This window comes from Aspergillus wentii (assembly GCF_001890725.1).
Source record: "Aspergillus wentii DTO 134E9 unplaced genomic scaffold ASPWEscaffold_4, whole genome shotgun sequence".
Classification (NCBI taxonomy): domain Eukaryota; kingdom Fungi; phylum Ascomycota; class Eurotiomycetes; order Eurotiales; family Aspergillaceae; genus Aspergillus; species Aspergillus wentii.
In genome coordinates this window covers 2994035-3013794 of record NW_024467835.1, presented here as the reverse complement: position 1 = coordinate 3013794, position 19760 = coordinate 2994035, and the positions used below count along the sequence as shown (strand labels likewise).

The 19760-nt window shown below is 46.9% G+C and overlaps 8 protein-coding genes across 8 annotated transcripts; 4 read left to right on the top strand and 4 right to left on the bottom strand.

Moving 5' to 3' along the window:
• Positions 1-902: 902 nt before the first annotated feature.
• ASPWEDRAFT_112091 (snoRNA-binding rRNA-processing protein ENP1) lies at positions 903-2514 on the bottom strand (the record flags this gene model as incomplete). The annotated part of the gene is made up of 3 exons (XM_040828302.1): positions 903-1776; positions 1834-2078; positions 2140-2514. 3 exons carry the CDS (start codon positions 2512-2514, stop codon positions 903-905), a joined length of 1494 nt encoding a protein of 497 aa, XP_040689437.1.
• Positions 2515-3637: 1123 nt separating this feature from the next.
• On the top strand, positions 3638-5485 carry ASPWEDRAFT_111324 (uncharacterized protein; the record flags this gene model as incomplete). The annotated part of the gene is made up of 1 exon (XM_040828242.1): positions 3638-5485. The coding sequence occupies one exon, from the start codon at positions 3638-3640 to the stop codon at positions 5483-5485; it is 1848 nt and encodes a 615-aa protein (XP_040689436.1).
• Positions 5486-5754: 269 nt separating this feature from the next.
• Positions 5755-7492, bottom strand: ASPWEDRAFT_51736 (glutamyl-tRNA(Gln) amidotransferase subunit HER2; the record flags this gene model as incomplete). The annotated part of the gene is made up of 4 exons (XM_040837645.1): positions 5755-6650; positions 6718-6893; positions 6956-7277; positions 7354-7492. The coding sequence occupies 4 exons, from the start codon at positions 7490-7492 to the stop codon at positions 5755-5757; spliced, it is 1533 nt and encodes a 510-aa protein (XP_040689435.1).
• An 818-nt stretch (positions 7493-8310) lies between these two features.
• Positions 8311-9644, top strand: ASPWEDRAFT_51735 (enoyl-[acyl-carrier-protein] reductase; the record flags this gene model as incomplete). The annotated part of the gene is made up of 2 exons (XM_040837644.1): positions 8311-8531; positions 8603-9644. 2 exons carry the CDS (start codon positions 8311-8313, stop codon positions 9642-9644), a joined length of 1263 nt encoding a protein of 420 aa, XP_040689434.1.
• A 133-nt stretch (positions 9645-9777) lies between these two features.
• Positions 9778-11700, bottom strand: ASPWEDRAFT_110251 (metallophosphoesterase family protein; the record flags this gene model as incomplete). The annotated part of the gene is made up of 2 exons (XM_040828158.1): positions 9778-11461; positions 11519-11700. 2 exons carry the CDS (start codon positions 11698-11700, stop codon positions 9778-9780), a joined length of 1866 nt encoding a protein of 621 aa, XP_040689433.1.
• A 414-nt stretch (positions 11701-12114) lies between these two features.
• On the top strand, positions 12115-13644 carry ASPWEDRAFT_40996 (pyruvate dehydrogenase (acetyl-transferring) subunit E1 beta). Its single transcript, XM_040835444.1, has 4 exons — positions 12115-12393; positions 12471-12594; positions 12686-12972; positions 13034-13644. The coding sequence occupies exons 1-4, from the start codon at positions 12143-12145 to the stop codon at positions 13503-13505; spliced, it is 1134 nt and encodes a 377-aa protein (XP_040689432.1). The 5' UTR covers positions 12115-12142; the 3' UTR covers positions 13506-13644.
• A 53-nt stretch (positions 13645-13697) lies between these two features.
• ASPWEDRAFT_529086 (putative C2H2 finger domain protein) lies at positions 13698-15060 on the bottom strand. Its single transcript, XM_040837800.1, has 4 exons — positions 14763-15060; positions 14643-14708; positions 14549-14575; positions 13698-14486 (listed from the first exon to the last, which is right to left on the bottom strand). Exons 2-4 carry the CDS (start codon positions 14649-14651, stop codon positions 13890-13892), a joined length of 633 nt encoding a protein of 210 aa, XP_040689431.1. The 5' UTR covers positions 14652-14708; positions 14763-15060; the 3' UTR covers positions 13698-13889.
• A 500-nt stretch (positions 15061-15560) lies between these two features.
• Positions 15561-19286, top strand: ASPWEDRAFT_51731 (uncharacterized protein; the record flags this gene model as incomplete). Its single annotated transcript, XM_040837643.1, has 3 exons — positions 15561-15768; positions 15848-16608; positions 17007-19286. 3 exons carry the CDS (start codon positions 15561-15563, stop codon positions 19284-19286), a joined length of 3249 nt encoding a protein of 1082 aa, XP_040689430.1.
• Positions 19287-19760: the final 474 nt, after the last annotated feature.

Genomic DNA, 19760 nt, shown 5'->3' with positions numbered 1-19760 from the left:
TTTATTGGTGGCAATTTTTAGTAGTACCTTGCATCAGCCTCCATCGAACCCACCAGGCTGATCTGGACTACCGACTAGGTAGTAATAGTAGCAGCTGGGATTTGCGTTGGAGAATGGTATCTTACTTCAGCCCACAAGCATGCCTGCCTCATCCTGCTCCTTTATTTTATTATTCCTATTAGTATTTCCCTTCATTATTCTCTGGAGTAACTATGTATGTCACAGGTAGAACACCATTAACACCTTCCTAGACTTATCATCAATATACTCGGTCTGATGGATGACTACCTTAATCTACGTAGTATGTCCTAGGTAGTTATCCCTGAAACTCGAAATCCGTCAGCAGTCCAGCAGCAATTTAGGATCAATTTAACAACAATCATACTCCGTAATAATCACCGACCCTTTGTTGTTTATTCTGACAATTGACTCAGGTGAAAAGGGGCTTTGGGTAAGCCTTAGCGCCTATCCCGGAAATACGACCTTGCTACCTTAAGCCGCCAATCTTGATGCAATACCTTAAAACGTCATATGTACCATACGAACCCCTGAGAATAATGTGAACAGCATAAAGAACCAAACTTTTCATGTCCCGAGATCAGGGCCCTGAAGGGATGACGAGACACGCAAACCCGTCTATCTATATTTTAATTATCATCGAAATGCAATTGACGTCGTTCTTCATTCCATCGAAACATAAACCCTTCAAAAATAAACAAACCAAACCCCCTGACACCATGGGAATATATGCGAATTGAAAACGAGTACTCAAAAATCAAGAACGGTATAGAGGAATGTAAAACGCCCATGCCACTCACAATGACTCATGATCAAAACAGAAGAAAGTATATGTGCAAAGGAGTTCCCGGAATGCAACCCGGTAGGTTCCTATGTTGGTGAATCTAGAACGTAACATCCATGGTGTCGTCTCCAGCGTCGAGAGCATTCTGCTTCTCAGGGTCGGGAACCACGACACCTCGACCTCTTCCAGCCAGTAGTTCTCGTCTCACTTCGGGTCCAATATCCTTGTGCCCGCGAACAAGCAGCAGGTCCAGGAGAGCCTCACGCTGATCTTCCGTGATATCATTGCGGTAACGCTGTGCAAAAACCAGCAGAGATTGGTGCCAAAGAACAGGGAGTTTGTAGGCCTTGGCGGTGGCTCCAGATAGTCCATCAGTCATCATCGCGTCTTCAGAATTGTCGTTTGCGCGGAAGCGCAGGAAATGAAAAACGAGCGCGTCAATCACCTTGTATGGTAGTGCATACTTCTTCTCCAAGAATATACGGATGAACATGTTCACTGCGCCGGTACTTTCCAAGGACTTCATGGACTGTTCGGCTGCAAGGTCGCACATACGGAGTAGAGCGGCAGCGGAATGCAAGACTGGGATGGAGACACGTGCGATGACCGAAGAGACAATGTGAGCTTCCCGGAGGGTGCAGGTTCCGCTGGAGACCAAGGGAAACAGCAACCCCTTGAAAAAACAAGCGGGTTTGTACAGAGCTTTCTTAAGCGAGTTGTACGTATGAACATTGAGCTTCTTAGTCTCGTGAATCTCTTCGCGGACACGGTCCAGTAATACGGTCGAGATAAATTCCTGAGCAACAGCAGGCTTAGACGAAATGAAAATTCTGGTACCAGCGTAAACAGCGTTGGCTGTCCACGACTCCGGATTCGTAATAGACAGAAGGGTCGGCCAGTTTGGAACTGATGGGAGAATCTTAAAAGGTTTCGGAAGAGGCCCAGACTTATAACGGGAGAGAATCATTCCAACTCTTGATCTCGGATTAGTACTTAAAACAGCTATGGGTGGGATAAACAAGAAAACTCACTTTTCATATACTTCGACAGCCTTTGCAGGTATTTGGACAGCATCTTCTGCTAGTCCACCTCCTTGAATGAATGGCCCACCTTCCCCAGATTGCTTCGCCTCATGCTCCGCAATCTTTTCAAGAATCAATTCTGCCAAGTTCGTACTTTGGCCGTCGGCGTCCGGGTTACTGGGGTTGAATATCGGGTCCTCATCACCACCGGGAACAAATTTATGAAACATGTCAAGATCATTCGGGTCAACCTCCTAAGATGTCATTAGAATCTACCACAAAATGATATTCAGAACTCAGCTGCGGGGAACATACAACTTCTTCAATTTCATCTTCTCCCCATTGATCTTCCGCAAACTTTTCTTCGTCGTCTGACAGAGGCTCATCATCTTCGAATCGGGATTCGAAATCAAACGCAGAGTTCACTTTGCCCCTTGTTTCCCCCATTGCAGCGCTTCGTTCGGCAGCATCCTCATCGGCCAATTCTTGTCCAATCTGCAGGATCTTACGGGACATCTTCGCATCAACGAATCGCTCTCCATCGTGCCCATCTTCTTCAGACTGTGAATTGCGCTTGTTCTTTTTGGCAGACTGCGTTCGTAGCTGGCCCGCAGATGTCAGATCGTCGGCCAGAGGATTGTGCCTGCGGGCAGCGGCGGCCGAGCGAGAGGAAGTTGATGCCTTGGGCATACTGTTTATATTTTCCCTATAGGATCTGAGTTGATGTTGAACTGAAGAAAGAAGCAAAGTGTATTATCTCATAACATGTGATCTTTTCTTTTCTTCTGTCTGCTTGGGTAAAGAAAGAGCACAGGCGTTTTATCGCGAATCTTTTCTTTCAAAAATTGTGTGTAAATTTATTAGTCATGTGATCTCAAAATTTCTGCCGAGCGGTGGGAAAGTTACTTTTTTCTTTTTTTTTTTCCCCCGAAGCTCCTTAGTGGCTGAGAACCCTGGGTACCGCCTGGGATATCCTACGGTGGATGGTAAAATTTCCTCACCGCTCTCACAGCCCCTCCAGAGCGGCATGCATGGCTAGGTACAGTTTTATGTCGGCACTTTTTAGTACTGACCGCCTTTTAATAAACGTTGACAACGGTCTCCGCCTTCTCTCCACTCCCCAAAGAAAAGCATCATAGGCAGCTTACTCTTCGTTACCGGCGTCTGAATGCAGCTTGCATAATATAATTACTGGCTTAATCTTAGTGCATTATTTCACATACAGGTTCATTCCTACTGGGGGAGATTCTAGCAATCTATGAGTGGATTTGCTGTGGAAATTCAGGTACAGCCCATGACATTCATTTGAATATTTTTTCTTTGATCAACCAGAATCTGTAAGTCAAGTTCCGCTCACCTGTTCAATTGATGCAATCAATGGAAGATATCACTTTGGGGCTACTATTTCCCAGCCTTTGTACGCCTAAACATCTCTGACAGTATGTTTTTATTCCAGGTATTTTGGGCTATTTTGATTGTTATTATGCCCTTCTCGACCGCTGTGCCCCTCTTCTTCAACTGAGTCTACCATTATTACTGCCGAATACACCATTCCCCCTTAATAGCGAATTCTCCAGCTTACGCGGCCATTTCTGCAGCGCATGTCAGTGTCCCCAGAGTTGGATATATCATTTAATACACTTGTTTCTGCGTTCAATTCCGGAAACCGGTACATAATAGCCTTTGCTCTTAGCAGGAGCTTGTGACTTATTCACTGATCAAACACATCTCCTAAAGCCGATACTTGTGACTAGGTGGTTTACATAATATACAATCACTTCTTGATACGAAACCCCAGGAGTGTTATTCCATAATGGCATCTGCTCAACCAACCGGGTCCTCGGCACCTTCGTCTAACATTAATTCCCCCATATTACCACAGGGCACTGCACCATTTATCAGTGGTGCTGTGTCAGATTTGAACGCAAGGTCGTCCCCAGCACCCCCTAGTAATGCATCTGTGCAAGGTGATGGTACAAGATCGAAGCGCAACAAACGAGACAGTCGCAAAAAGCGCGAGGCCAAGGGCTTGGATCAGGAGAATATGCCCCTTAAAAAAAAGGCTGCTGTCGTCCATAGCACCGCCCTTCCGAGCTCAGATCTCAGTATCCTGAGACCTTTGTTACTCGCCGAGCCCAGAAATTCCGATCTTTTTCCACCTCAGCCACGTCAGATGAATTTTGTCAACCGAAAAACATCCACTGTGCTTGGCCAGAGCTGGGACTTCTATGAGGTTGTGGACAAACTCACAAATAAAAATGGCTTCCGCTACAGTTATGCCATAGCGGACCCGGGGTTTCCACACATAAAGTACCGTCAAACCGATGTTTACCCCTATAACGCTCGTTTCAGCTTTGAGGACTCACCTGCAGCGATTGCATTCACGAAGGATGCACTCGCGGTTACAACCCCTGAACCCTGGTATACTGCACGTGCAAATGTATGTGCACGCGAGGGAACGTATTATTATGAAGCACGTGTTATTAGCGGTGTTGTGAATGACTCGCAAACCATGCCTAAAAATGGCAGCTCTGGGACATCAGCACGAGGCCATGTCCGTCTTGGGTTTGCACGTCGAGAGGCTGATCTTGATATCAATGTTGGTGTTGACTGTTATGGCTATGGAATTCGCGATGCGAATGGTGAAGTGGTCAATCGAATGCGTTGCGAGTATTTTTTCCCAAAAGGCGAATCCATCAATGAAGGTGATGTTATCGGTATGCTCATCACTCTCCCTTCGCTCGCTCTCCACAAGAAAGTGGTCGAAGGGACATATGATCCTTCAGTCGATGATAATACCCAATCACTAAGCCTGGAGCCACCATCAACCATGAACATCATCCGTGACCGTATCCCCTTCCACTACAAGTCCGACTTTTGCTGGCAGCAATCCAACGTATTCCCTACAAAACACCTCCGCGATTATGCATTCAACCTCAAAGAGACTCCTACTTTTGGCCCACCGTCGCCACTGAACAGCGAAGATGCTTCTCTACGTACTTTGCCAGGCTCAAGCGTGGCAATCTTCAAGAATGGCAAGAAAATTGGCACACCGTTCAAAGAACTATACGCATTTCTACCTCCAGCTAGTCGCCTTGCAAACGGGACTAATAATTTAGGCATCGGAGAGCGTGAAAATGCAGACGATGGGATGATTGGGTATTACCCTGCTGTTAGTTGCTATGGGGGTGGAGCGGTGGAGTGTCGTTTTGAAGGCCCGTGGTGGGTTGGTCCGCCTCCTCACACAGAGAACGGCGAGCAGGTCCGAGCAATAGGTGAACGGTTCAGTGAGCAGATTGTGGAAGATGTTGTGGCCGATATAGTTGACGAAGTCGAGGCAATGCTTGTATGGGGTGATATGGACGGCAATAATGTCGTTGGAAATGCAGAAATCGACGGTTCTGGCTCTGGTGTTGTTGGAGGCTCCGAGGTCTTGAAGAGTGGGGTTGGGGCAGCCTATGAGTCGGTCATGCCTTCGGATCCTGCAACGGAGACCCCAGTCGCTGAGAACAGCGCTGCCAACGAAGCGGCAAGCGTGGCCGAGTCTGGCCCAGGCAACACCACATTTGATGATGCAATGAGTGTTGGAGCAGCAGGTACACCAAATACAGAAGCAGCAGAAGCTACGGCGGTTGGTGAGGATATCGAAATGTCTGGTTGATTAAGTGGCTGGCACTGCGGGCTTTTTTCTATAAAATGACATATTTGCCAAACGTACCTAGTATCAGGCATCATGCTTGAGTTTGCCATAATTTGCAGACATTGTGGTAAGTATAGCAAATCTGGAATAGCATATTTATATAGGTGGTCTTATCCCATTCCATAATGTAAACGTAATTTCGGCAGGGTGTTCGTTCGATTTATACATATATAGATTAGGTGCTGTCTCAACAAAGTGCAAGTCACTTAAGAATTAGACATTCGCTATTATCAGACAGATGAACCCGCTAGCTCTTTGCCTTCTAGCAGTTCTCCTAATTTAAGCACGAGCTCGTCATCGCCATATTGGCCAATTATTTGGATACCGGCCAAATTCGCTTCTTTTGCATCTTGAGCGTCACAAGCCGCTTTGACTGGAACTGACACAGCAGGGAGGCCAGCAAGGCTGGCGGGAACAGTGAATACATCGTTCATGTAGGCATCCAAAGGGGAATCCACAGCGTGGGCATCCAGCAGATCAGATAACGATGGCGGAGAGGAAGGAGCAGTGGGGCAAACGATGACATCAACATTAGCCTCCTCTGTTTTATGCTGGGCATCAAACCCGGAAAGACTGGCTATCGGATGTTCTGCTGTGAAAACAGCATTGAAGTCTTGCTGGATTAGACGGCGGACGCGCTGTGCTTGAATGAAGTAATTGTCTATAGCACCAGCGCTCAAGCTGAATGTGCCGAGTAGAATTCGCCTTTTTACTTCAGACCCAAGCATTTCTCGAGTGTTGCCGTACAGGTATCTTCCCAATCGGTCATCACTGTCAGGACCCTCTGCGCGAGTTCCGTATCGAACACCATCGTATTTTGCCAAGTTAGAAGATGCTTCTGCAGGTGCAAGTACGTAATATGCTGAGAGAGCTAACTTCGTCGCTGGTAAAGAGACTGGGCGAATACTATGACCCTGCTGTTTCAGATGGGCCAGTGAGAGAGCCCATGCATATCGAACAGACGGGGCTAGTTCTGAAATGTTATATTCAACGGGGACACCAATTCTGAGGGGTGATGACGTCAGTCGAGATACGGAATCGTGGGTATTAAGCCGTGTGAGAATCCGAGAACGGGACGTCGAGGAGATATTAGTTGGATCGCGAGGATCATGCTTGTTTACGATTGCTATTCAAATACACGCTGTGTTAGCATCTCACTAGAATATACAACGCAAGGAACCAGGAAGGCATACTAAAGACATCACGAACGCTGGAAATATCTCTGCCCAGAATACCAACAGTGTCCAGTGAGTTGGCATATGCAACCACACCCCATCGCGAAATAAGCCCGTAAGATGGCTTAAAGCCGACAGTCCCCGTGTATGCAGCAGGAAGCCGAACAGACCCGCCTGTGTCTGTACCCAGTGCTCTAAATACACGCTTTCAATCAGTGCATACATTCGAAAGTTCAGGAACAGGGCTGATACTCACACATAGCATTGATTTGTAGCAACGGCAATCGCACTCCCGCCGGAGCTTCCGCCAGCAGAGAGACCTCCGTCTTGACATTGTCGCAGATTTTTGACTGATCCAAATCGCGAATAGATGGAATGAGACCCCATCCCAAATTCATCCAGATTGGTTTTCCCGGCAACAATGGCCCCCGCATTTTCTAATTGTTCGACCACCGTGGCGTTGAATGGGCTGGTGAACTTATCCAGTATTCCAGAAGCACACGTCGTCGGGAGATCACGAGTGCATATATTGTCTTTAAGGGAGATCAATCGGCCGTCAACTTTCGATTTGCACGTCCCTAATCAGAGAGAGAGAAAAAAAAAACTGGCCGTCAGCATCATCTTAACAACATGAAACAAAGGGCAAGCTCCTACCTTGCTCGTTTCGAATATCCGCATCCTTCACCCGCTCCAGCCATTGCGCGGAGCGTCGTAAAGGAGTTATAAAAGCATTAAGGGTGGCATGGGCTTTTTGATTAGCGACACATCTTTCAGCTTCGCGCAGAAGGGACATTTAGACCTCTGGGACGCAGATGGCGAGGTGGTAAGAAGAACCGTGGCCAGTGGATAGATGGATTCCCGCCGTGATAATCTGCTGGTGGTCCGTGCATTTCTCGGAATAGCGAACAAAAAGCATCATTCCCCAATTGTACATCCAAGAGAGTATATATACTTAGCACCTAGGTATAGAAAGATATGATACAGATTTTATGTAGATAATGATGTATGCTGGCTATAGACCCCATGATGTCTGGGTGGTAAAAGGTCTGATATTTAGTTTTTAACATGGTGAAATATATTATTCAAGGCATATTATGATTTTTGTAGCTTCAACATTTTTTAATACTTCTACATAATTCTTTGTTTTTTGTTTGAATTCACATTAAATGAACTGCTACATAATTCTAGTTGAAATATAGTTACCACAGTGTATGTATGTACATATTTTGACTTATATGTAGTTACATACATACTTGGAGTAGGTCCCTTTTAATCGATAATTATAATTGCCTTGGCTAATTGGATTATTGGTGTGCTATCAGTTATACTTCATTTATTAGTCACACGCACACCTGTAAATCGTATATAGACCGCGCTCAAAAAAGATTTGGTCATCCTGTTGGTGCAATAATCGATGAAGTCGAAATGTCAAAGGAGGATAATGTCTTTGCAGCCTTTCCGTCGGCCCGACGGCTTAAAAGCACGACGTCATTCGGAATTTCTTCTAAGACAACACCGAGAGAAGAACAACAACTCCTGACATCTCAGTGTCTTTTAATAAATTGAAACTGTCAGTGAAACCTGGAACAAGCCCATAAATTTGCAGCGATAATGCTCTCCCGTGGCGTATTACGAGCAACAGCCGTTAGTTTTCGCAGCAATACGGCTTTATCGCTGAAAACTAGAGCTTCTTTCCCCCTAGCCATAGGCCAATGTCAAAAGTCACTATCGAGTCCGTTGCCCGAAGGACGAAGATATGTTTCGGTCTACGGTTATACACAGGCCAAGGCATTGATATACTCGCGATATGGCGAGCCACAGGATGTTTTGCGGTACGTGACCCTTTTTGCCCTTGAAAATTTGACTCCCACGGAGAATCATTGACATCTGATTACTTGACTAGACTTCACAACCATTCAATCTCACCCCCTCACGGCACAGAAGTTACTCTTCGTCTTCTCGCTGCGCCGTTGAATCCAGCCGACGTGAACCAGATCCAAGGCGTATACCCAAGCAAACCACCGTTCCAGACAACACTTGGCACAGAAGAGCCATCTGCCGTGGCTGGCAACGAGGGTGCTTTTGAGGTCATTGCAACTGGCGCAGGTGTCAAGAATATCGCCAAGGGTGATTGGGTTATCATGAAGCAGACTGGACAAGGGACATGGAGGACTCACGCTCAGATGGACGAGTCGAAGTTGATTAAGATTGAGAACAAGGAGGGTTTGAGCCCACTTCAGATCGGCACAGTGAGTGTCAACCCTGTTACTGCGTACCGGATGATTAAGGACTTCTGTGACTGGGACTGGATGCGTGCTGGCGAAGAGTGGATCATCCAGAACGGAGCCAACAGCGGAGTTGGCCGCGCTGCTATCCAGCTCGCTCGCGAATGGGGAATTAAAACGCTGAATGTTGTACGGGAGAGAAAGACCCCGGAAGAGACCGAGGCAATAAAGAATGAGCTCCGTGAGCTCGGTGCGACGGAAGTGGTCACCGAATCTGAGTTATTATCGCGTGAATTCAAAGGGATGGTGCATCAGTTTACCCGCCAAGGCAAGGAACCCATCCGCTTGGCACTGAACTGCGTGGGAGGGAAGAGTGCGACTGCGCTTGCAAAGACACTGGCCCCAGGCTCGCACCTGGTGACTTATGGTGCCATGTCGAAGCAGCCAGTCGCACTGCCATCTGGTCTTCTCATATTCAAGAATCTATCCTTCGATGGTTTCTGGGTGAGCAAGTGGGGGGATAAAAATCCACAGCTCAAAGAAAACACTATCAATGATGTCTTACAGCTGACCAGAGCGGGTAAATTTAAAGATATTCCTGCCGAGGACATCAAGTGGAAGTGGGATACAGATGGTTCGGAACTCGCGGCAGGTGTACAAGGAACCCTCAGCGGATACCGGAGTGGTAAGGGCTTGTTCAAATTCGAAGGCGGAGATTAAATGGGACAGTCTTTCTGTTGAAGTTTTTTATATAATAAACAAATAATTGATCCATGCGACGGTGCTGTAGCTTGATGATGCTTATTCACTGGTGCCAACAGAAGAGATGAATATAGGATGGACAAAGCCCACATTATGCTTTTCCACAAGACCAGTTATCCTTTACCCAGTTTAAGATGAGATTCGTTAGAGTCATAGAAGGCATATACACGTCGCTGTCACGCGAAAAGTCGACATCAAAGCTTGCAAACTTCGCCGCTATTGCCACATACGATTCGATAAAATCAATGTAAACCAGATCTACCTTTTTCGGCACATCAGAGTTTGAAGATACCAATACCTGAAGGCAATTTGGCACACGATAGAATGGGATAGGGAAGTGGACTGTGTCGTCGCCATCTGTGCCTCCAGCATCTGTTGTTGTATAACCGGGAATAATTTTTGGGGGGGCATCATGGCCCGACAGTAACGCTTGACCGGCAAAGGAGCCAAGATTTGCTTGGATATCCCAAACGGAGTTTTCTCCAGGAACAAAGTCCTGAAGGTATGCATATTGTTCTGGGGGAGCGAGCGTCCACGGCGAATAACCCGATTGCTGGCGGGATTCGGTAAAAATCTGGGGCTGCTGGTTGAGGATTTCTACTATCTGTTTCGCTTTACCATAGGGAACGTCTTTCAAATAACGAAATCCACTTGTGAAAGGAGACACGATGAAGGTTGTGTCTTGCGTAAAGGGCCCTTTGAATATGTCAAAGCGCATGGCTCCTGTATTGACAACAGCCAGTGCTGGCTTTCCACCGCGAGACTCATCTTTCAACGACTCAGGAATTACTTGCTCTTGGAGCCAGGTATATATGCTGTCATTGCTCGGGTACTTGGCACGGGATAACCAGAGATCTCGAGGGGCGCAGCCATAAATTTTATCCAGCTCAAGGGCATGCCTGGATTGTTGTATTACTTGGGTTACGTTTCGACCATTTTCGGTGGGAAAGTTTGTCTCATTCAGCCCTGCATGATGATGGAATGAGAACAGATTATTGTCAATATACTTGCGATTGAAAACGGGAGCAGCCGGAGCGGGCCTGGCCTGTGGATTGCCAATGGCCAAACCATCAATAGACATGAACCCGATGGTTTCCATAAAACGGCCACTCGCTAAACCGTAGGCCTTCAAGTCATACTGAACATAGTCACGAATGTGATAATGTCCACCAAAAAACTGGATTGGCGTATCCCAGTGAACGCTCCTTATTTCATTGAATACGGCGTTGAATTCCTTGGATTTAACGGGCACATGCCCAGCAACCAGAAAAAGATCGACGTCTCTGTCTCGGATAGCTTCTTGAAACCAGTCCTCCTTAATGCTCTCCTCCACGGGCTTGACAATTGTGTTATTTTCATTTTTCATGAAGTCGAAAATGAAGCCGAAAGCAACGATACGAATGCCCTGTTTCTTGGTGGTGAACTTCTTGAATCGTGGAGCGAACGGCATAGCCTCTTTCGTAGTGGGATGAATGATATCGAGGTTCGATGCCAGATAATTGCCACGAAAATTTGGCACGGTTGTAAAAAATTCAGCCTCAGAGGTGTTCTGTTTGTATAGCTCATGGTTCCCAACCGTTATCAGATCGATGTGTTGATGGCGTAAAATGTCAGAAATATAGACACCTTTAGGCTCCGAGGAATCATAGAGGCCATTTCCTTCTACTCGGTCCCCTGTATCAATTACCAAGAGATCCCATCCCTGTGATTCTGCCTTTTCACGCATCCGGGTCGCGAAAGAGACATAATCCCCCCAGTCTGCGGAGTATGAAGCTCTGCAAATAAAGTCAGCCAGTGAATATTGTCAATGTGCAAGAGTTTTGGCCCCATACTCTTGCAGATGACCAGCGAGCCAGCCATGAGTATCCGTGGTGTGGAGGAAATTAAGCTGACCCCATCTCAAATCACGTAACGGGGCGGGAATGGGATCGGGAGCAGACGGTTGAACAGCCCGACATGCAGTGGAAAGGAATGAGAGAAGCGTAACAGAAAAAAGAGAAAATCCTGGAACCATTCTCTCGAGACTGCTCCACTTGAGTATAAATAACCAAGAGAAATAAGGCGTAGAGTAGATAGTCCCTGTATTACTACTCCGTGGGCAATCGTAGAACAATCCCTGTCACAACACTCCATACATAGATATGGATAGCATAGTTAGAAGCCCTGGGACTACCTGGGGGATTCTGGTACGTAAGAAGCTGCCGGTGAGACGCCCGCTTAGTCATTTCCCGCCCAACAGCGTTCTCACCAAAACCAAAAACCATCGCCGAAAAGGGACAGGAAAACGAAAAAGGCGCTTTGGCTTTGAATCTCGGTTTCCTTTCTCATCTCCGTTGCCAATTCGGATCTCACTATCCACGTCTCTTACCGGCAGCGTTCTTTGTTCCTAGTGAACTCCTATCTCATCTTCTTCCCTTTCTGCTGGCTCTTTTTTTTTTGTCTTAACAGCCCCGGCCATGGCTGCTCCCCGACTTTTCCGCCCTGCAGCTCGTCTGCTTTCTTCTCGCCTTTCCTCTACTCCTCTCCGTCCTGTTTTTCAAAAATCCGCCTGTGCTCCGGCTATCTTGCGTGCCCGGGGTTATGCTACGGAAAGCGGCGTTAAGGAAGTCACCGTTCGAGATGCATTGAACGAAGCCCTTGCGGAAGAGCTGGAGAGCAACCAGAAGACATTCATTCTGGGAGAAGAAGTTGCGCAGTATAACGGAGCGTATGCTTTCCCCCTTTCCATTACAATGAAAACAATCGATATCGGATCGCATTTCCTGACTGCTATTGGTCTTCCAGATACAAGGTCACAAGGGGTCTTTTGGACCGCTTCGGTCCTAAGAGGGTCATCGACACACCCATTACTGAGGCAGGATTTTGCGGTCTAGCTGTCGGCGCTGCTCTCGCTGGCTTGCACCCCATTGTACGTTTCGATCCAGTTGCACTTGGAAGGGGTGGGGGAAGAAGAAAGCCAAAGAGGTTTTGTGATACTAACTAAAACTGGATGCGAATAGTGCGAGTTCATGACCTTCAATTTTGCCATGCAGGCCATCGATCAAATTATCAACTCCGCTGCTAAGACACACTACATGTCCGGCGGTATTCAGCCTTGCAACATTACATTCCGTGGTCCCAATGGATTTGCCGCCGGTGTTGCTGCCCAGCACTCGCAAGACTACTCGGGCTGGTACGGCAGCATTCCCGGATTGAAGGTGGTGTCTCCTTGGAGCTCTGAGGACGCCAAGGGTCTGCTGAAGGCCGCCATTCGTGACCCTAACCCCGTCGTTGTGCTGGAGAACGAGTATGTATAATCGCAGTGTTGAATTGGTGTGCAATGGAACCAGCGGACTGACAAAACCCAGGCTTCTTTACGGTCAGGCTTTCCCCATGAGCGAAGCCGCACAGAAGAGCGACTTCGTTCTACCCATTGGCAAGGCCAAGATCGAGCGACCCGGCAAGGATCTCACTATCGTTTCTCTTTCCCGCTGTGTCGGGCAGTCTCTTAACGCCGCCGCTCAGCTTAAGCAGCAGTACGGTGTTGATGCTGAGGTTATCAACCTCCGGTCCGTCAAGCCTCTTGATGTTGAGACCATTATCCAATCACTCAAGAAGACCGGTCGTTTGATGTGTGTCGAGTCAGGTTTCCCCATGTTTGGCGTCTCTTCTGAGATTTTGGCTTTGTCCATGGAGTATGGTTTTGACTACCTGACCGCCCCTGCTCTTCGTGTCACCGGTGCTGAGGTTCCTACCCCCTACGCCGTTGGTCTCGAGAACATGAGCTTCCCCCAGGAGGACACCATTGTCGGCCAGGCCGCGAAGCTGCTGCGATTGTAATATGGCCCTTGTATGAGCGACGAACGAACGAGGGAAGCCTGAGATAATCGCAGTAATAAAAACATGTGCCTAGTACCCTTTACTGTTACAATCTTTTCTTTTGTTTTTTCTAATTTTCCCCAGCCAACTTTTTTTTTTTGGAAAATCTGTACGACTATATTAAAGGATAAACCACTTTCCATTTCTTGAACCAAACCATTTCCACCAGATAATGTTTTCACGAAGTCCATATTTGACGTAAGAAGAGAAAGCGCCTAAGTCGCCCAGCCTTGATATAGATGGTAAAACTTTGATGTCTATGGCGGATCTGGACTCCAAGTTCCATCTAACCAATTTGTGCACATTTTGGCCATTAGAATACAAAAGAACGGTGAATAAGCTTGGTCATAGTGCGGTGGCGTCAACCTTTTTGATTCCTGTGCAAGTAGCAAAACAATCTGTAGGCTTTCGCGGATCATAGTAGCCCCCACCGACTCGATCGTCGGCGTAATCTTCATCAGTATCACTTTCGCCATCATTGTCTTCAACTGCTGTGTGTTTGTCTGGTTTCACTTGATAATCGACGTTCGTCCGGATGGCCTCTACTCCATCATCGTCATCTCCCAAGACGTTTTTTTTCACAGGCGCTGCAGGAGCAGCAGTACCCTTGACGGCCGTGAAGGAGCTCTTGAACCCCCCCTTCTTGAATCCAGATCCTTTTCCTACACCACCGCTGACGCTCCCGGGACCAGGCCCAGGAGCTGGACGATTTTGGGTGGTGTCGATCACCCTCAAGCCAGCTTCCGCGTCGGCTTTTTTCTCTGCTCTCCTGGCCTTCTCTGCGGCATTTGGATCACGCGAGAGTTGCTTAAGATCTTGAAGTCGTTTGCGATGTTGATGGTCATACGAGGAGATATGGGCTTCATATTCGGGATGACGAGAGTATGATTTATTGCAAAGGGTACATGTGAAAGAGCTCAAAGCAGAACGCGCAGACTCGGTCTAAAGATTAGTTGAGAGGTATGAACTAAAATCATAGAGAAAGGAGCAGATTGCCACCGTACTTTTGGAGCTGGATTTGTGAAACCACGCTATATGATCAACGAAATGCAAAGACATCAGCATTCACATTAAATTCTGAGAGGTTTCCAGACATACAGGAGCCATCTTGTCTTGAGCCAATTGGTATAGTTATACCAGAACCAGGCAACCACAAACAATATCCTAAATTAAGACGGTCAGCAAGCCATTTAACAGAAGGCATTGAGATAAACAAACAGTTAAAGTAAAGCAAATTATTATTTTCAAGTTTTCTTTGTGATCTGAAGTCGTGATCGATTATATTGAGATGACCATGGCCCTTCTCCTTAGTCGGGTTATTTTGCTGGCAGAAAAGTCACCGCTTGAATGGTGGATGGAGTGAAATAATATTAACATACTATGCATGCAGGTACTCTGTATCGAGCTCTACAGAATACAATGGGGTAAATAATAAATTTCATTATAGGAAAGACTAGCTGGAATAATAATGGTTTCTTATCCCAGGCCATTGATATTTGTATCATTGCTGTGTGTGTATATATGTATATAATGTAAGGAGAGAGGAGAGGCACTGATGTCAGAGCACCGTAAATATTGATGTTTTCAATATACTACTACATATATATCCTGGAAGTACTATTATCACTATCAATTATTGTACAGAGTACGGAGTGCACACCCAATCAAGTGAGGTAGGTCAGGTAGTAGCTACCTTACATACTGCAACTATCCGAGGCCAAGGAGCTTGAAAGATCGTCAACACTCGGGTTCGAACAACTAATGACCAGCCAGCCAATGATGCTGTTGCGATTGAAGATTGCCGAAGCTGCAATTCCCAACCAAATAATAAATTATCAACACTTGAAACCCACACACTTATCCGAAGAGACTTATTGTGAGATGTAAATATCAGCCAAAGCATCATAAATGGTTATGAAGTTATGACTCCGTGAATATCGGTATATATTGATCCATTGGCCGTGAATACTAGCTCTTCCAGGCTCTCGTGACTTTTCGACTACGATGAATTCCTCCATGGAAAATGCTTCATCGAAGCCAAGTGAAATTGACACTCGCTCCATGATGTCGATGCAGGAGGTAGACCCTTCTCCTGTGGACGATGAGACCCCGGATCTGGAAAGCGGCGAATACTTCCCAACAAAGCCCATACAGCGAGGAGTTCCTGAAAGCGGTTCTTCCATCCCTAAACTCGGCCTTCGGGGGTATAACTGGGACACTTGCTGTAAGTATACTTGAATATTATCATGCATTCCTTTTATTCTATGGTAAAAATGGTAGTTGACGTAAAATCGCACTTGCAGTGTCCATGCTCCAAAAATACTCTACTTATCCGCCAACCTTGTTCTTCGGCCTGCATTTTACAAATACTTCCCTCATTCCTCTAGTGACTCGCTCAGTGCCTGCCAGCGAAAGCTATTTGCTCCTCACGAGACCTATATATCAATCACCTTCTCTAGAGCATCTTGTACTGACCGTACCCGTTCTGATCCATATTGCGTCCGGATTTGCGCTAAGGAACATCCGCTCTTCCCGCCGAGCGCGACTTTTTGGAGCAGAGAATAGGTCTCAGCGCTATTTGCTCAAGCTCTGGCCTCGAATGAGTTTGCAAGCTCGAGTTGGATATATTCTTTCCCCACTCATTGGTGCTCATGTTCTGGTCAACCGTGTCGTGCCGCTAGTGGTCGACGGTGGAAGCTCTGGTATTGGTCTAGGATATGTTGCTCATGGGATCGCACGGAGTCCTGCTCTTTGGAACGTATACTACTTGGTCTTTGTGGCCGCTGGTGTCTGGCATTTTGTTGGGGGTTGGGCGTCGTGGATGGGATGGAGAGTTACCACAGCTTGGAAGGAACGAAGCAACACAAAAGGATCCCTTGAAGGGTGCCTGGGGTATATGGAGAATGGGAAACGGATCAAACGACAAAGGAAAATGTGGTGGATTGTCAACGGCATCGCAGCTGCGGGTGCATCTGTTTGGCTTGTAGGCGCTCTGGGAATCATTAGACGGGCTGGGGAGGGCTCTGCATGGGAGTCAAAGAGTTGGAATGAAATGTATAGACAGGTGCCTATCTTTGGGGGATGGTTATGATAATAGTGTTTGAATACTTGGTGATTTTTGGGGTATCAACCCCGCTATATATTATTGTACAACAGCAGATCTAGAACATAATATTAGTATTGGTGATGCATGTGAAATTTGAGGTAGTTAATCTCTAATAAAAGTGACCTTTTTCTAAACCTGGGATCAAGAAATCAGCTAATATTTATCCTGAATTGATTCTGTCGGCTGGGGAAATTTCCTTGGTCCGTGCACCATGGTTTTTTTCCCGGCGATCATCAAAAGAAGAGACGATCATATCTGTCTGTCAGTCCTTCGCACTGAATAGAAGCACAACCTAGCTTCTCTTCGGCATATTTGGCTTGTCGTTGATACTTGAGTCCATGTGTTTGGTTTCTCAGAAACGATTTTACTGCCTGACAACTCATCGTGTCCTCGCGTTTCTTAAACGCGAAGTCCCTCCATTTCCACGCAGTGAGCGATTCCAGTGTACCCCCTGCTGTCAAATCGCACTACCCGTCCAACGGAACTATAGATCGTTATCGTCAGTTATGGCAGGATTGCCCCAGTCTCGGATGGCGAATCAATTGGTGCAACATAGCGGCAAAGAGTATATGACAGTCAAGGAAGGACTCGCCTACATTTTGAACCCACCTGCCCAAAACGCCGCCTCAAAGGCAACGAAAAAAGATCTCAAAGCCGATGATGAATCCCAGTCTGTTTTCTACAATCCTATTCAGCAGTTCAATCGAGATCTGAGTGTGCTCGCGATCAGAGCGTACGGAGAACATGCATTGGCTGCGAAGAAACAGAAAGCCGAGAAGAAAAAGAATAAAAAATTTACAGGAAGTGGATCAGTAACGGGCAAAAAACGGAAAAGGGGCGAAGAGGAGACAGAGAAGAATGACGAGAAAGAAAGAGCTGTGGGAAACAGCAGCGAGCCTGCTCCAGAATTGCACCACGAGCAGAAGATTCCCCCATCATTCACCATCCTAGATGCCCTGTCTGCTACGGGGCTGCGCGCTCTACGATATGCTTCGGAGATTCCGTTCACAACATGTGTTATTGCCAACGATTTATCATCGTCTGCAATAGAGTCGATGAAAATAAACATTGAATACAATGGACTCGAAAAGTTGATTCGGCCCAATAATGGCGATGCGCGCGCTTATATGTATAGCGCTCATAATTCAACTAGTACCAATGTCGAAGGAATCAATACCAGCAAGTTCGATGTCATCGACCTGGACCCTTACGGCACTGCTGCTCCGTTCATGGATGCTGCAGTGCAGGGGGTTAAGGATGGGGGTCTTCTCTGTGTGACCTGCACTGATGCGGGTGTATGGGCCTCAAATGGATATCCTGAAAAGTCGTTCGCATTATATGGAGGCGTTCCAATTAAAGGCTCCCATTCCCACGAGGGAGGCCTGCGCCTTATTTTACATGGACTTGCAACATCTGCTGCCAAATACGGGCTCGCCATTGAGCCCCTTCTCTCCCTATCCATTGATTTTTATGCCCGGGTATTTGTTCGTGTACATCGATCTCCAGCTGAAGTCAAGTTTGTTTCGGGCAACACCATGATGGTCTACAACTGTGATTCGGGCTGTGGGGCGTGGTCAATCCAGCCTTTGTCACAGACCAGGCAAAGGCTAGACAAGAGAGGAAACCCTTTTTATCATTATGGGTTTGCCACAGGGCCGGCTGCGGGCCCGTACTGTGACCACTGCGGCTTCAAGACGCACTTGGGCGGACCGATGTGGGCTGGACCGCTTCATAATCCTCATTTTATCCAGAAAATTCTGGATATGCTTCCTGGTGCAGACAGAGAAATCTATCAAACGGTCGATCGCATTGAAGGAATGTTGACCACAGCACTCGAGGAAGACCTGGACTTCAGTGATCCCACCAAAGGGTCGATTCCAGAGCAGACCGATACAGTTGGCCAAGAAGCTGAGTCCACTGAATATGCAGCTATAATACCTCGCCTCGACCCGGCAACCCGGGATCCTCATCCTTTTTACTTCAGTCTCAGTGGCCTTTCAAAGGTTCTTCACACATCTACAATGCCAATTGACGCGTTCCGCGGGGCTATCCGCCATGTAGGCTACCGCTCGACCCGTAGCCACGCAAAGCCGAATACGGTACGCACGGATGCACCTTGGGAAATCGTATGGGAGATCATGAGAGAATGGGTGAGACAAAAATCGCCTATCAAGCCGGGTGCTCTCAGCACTGGATCTGCTGGCGCTGCCATTATGGAGAAGAGTCGAGAAAACCTCCGGAAAATAGACGGAGCGAATAAATTGCTGTCTCAGTTGAAGAATGAAATCGTATCTGCCGTTGAGAGCGGAAAGGACGCCAGTGACCTTGTGACAAAGGTCGAGGCTGCGCTATATCGCTCTGGGTCCAAGCAGGCATTAAGTCAAAACTTGTCCGAGGCTCAAGACGCAGGCCAAGTTGAGCCGCAAAAGAATCAAGCGCAGGTTGCCGCATCCTCTAAAGGTGCAATGTCTGCAAGCCCTCATCTAAATCTCGGCACATTGGAAGTCGTTTTCGATGAGGCTCTTGGCAGGGAGGCATCCGCTGTTCATACTAAGAAGCGCCTCGTCCGGTATCAAATAAACCCTCGGCCGAACTGGGGGCCTTTGAATCGAGCCAGTGGAGGCCAGCAGCCATAATATGTTGATACGCAAATGTAAATAGTCTTGTGTTGTTTGGAGACTGTATTCTTCTTTTCAACTTGCTTATTTTTTCTAGAATATCTGAAATCACATCATTGTGTATTTCCATTCAAAGCATCGAGTGCAAACAGAGCATTCGATTTCTCCCAAATTCAACACAGCTTTAATATGGGCTATAAAACGATACTTAGTACCTAGAATGGAAAATACGTATCTGAGTTGATTTGGATACACGCACATTCTACGGAGTACAGCAAAATATCATCATCCCCTGGAGGGCGCAACTAGCAAAATAAAAGAATCTACCGTTGACTGGGTTATTATGAACAAGAAAGAATAACAATCAAGAATATAATATAATATAAAATGGAATAGAATAAGATAAGCAAATCAGCCACATCACCGAAAACCGCGCTCAAGAATTCACTAAACTGATCACTATCATACTTGAGGACGGGGCGGCAAAAAGAC

Excerpts from the sequence above, each read along its gene's own strand:
- ASPWEDRAFT_40996 (XM_040835444.1), top strand. The coding sequence starts at position 12,143 with ATGGCTGCTCCCCGACTTTTCCGCCCTGCAGCTCGTCTGCTTTCTTCT. Across the intron at positions 12,595-12,685 it reads TCGCTGGCTTGCACCCCATT|TGCGAGTTCATGACCTTCAA; the intron begins GTACGTTTCGAT and ends GGATGCGAATAG. Across the intron at positions 12,973-13,033 it reads GTCGTTGTGCTGGAGAACGA|GCTTCTTTACGGTCAGGCTT; the intron begins GTATGTATAATC and ends GACAAAACCCAG.
- ASPWEDRAFT_529086 (XM_040837800.1), bottom strand. Across the intron at positions 14,487-14,548 it reads TCACAAATCCAGCTCCAAAA|ACCGAGTCTGCGCGTTCTGC; the intron begins GTACGGTGGCAA and ends ACTAATCTTTAG.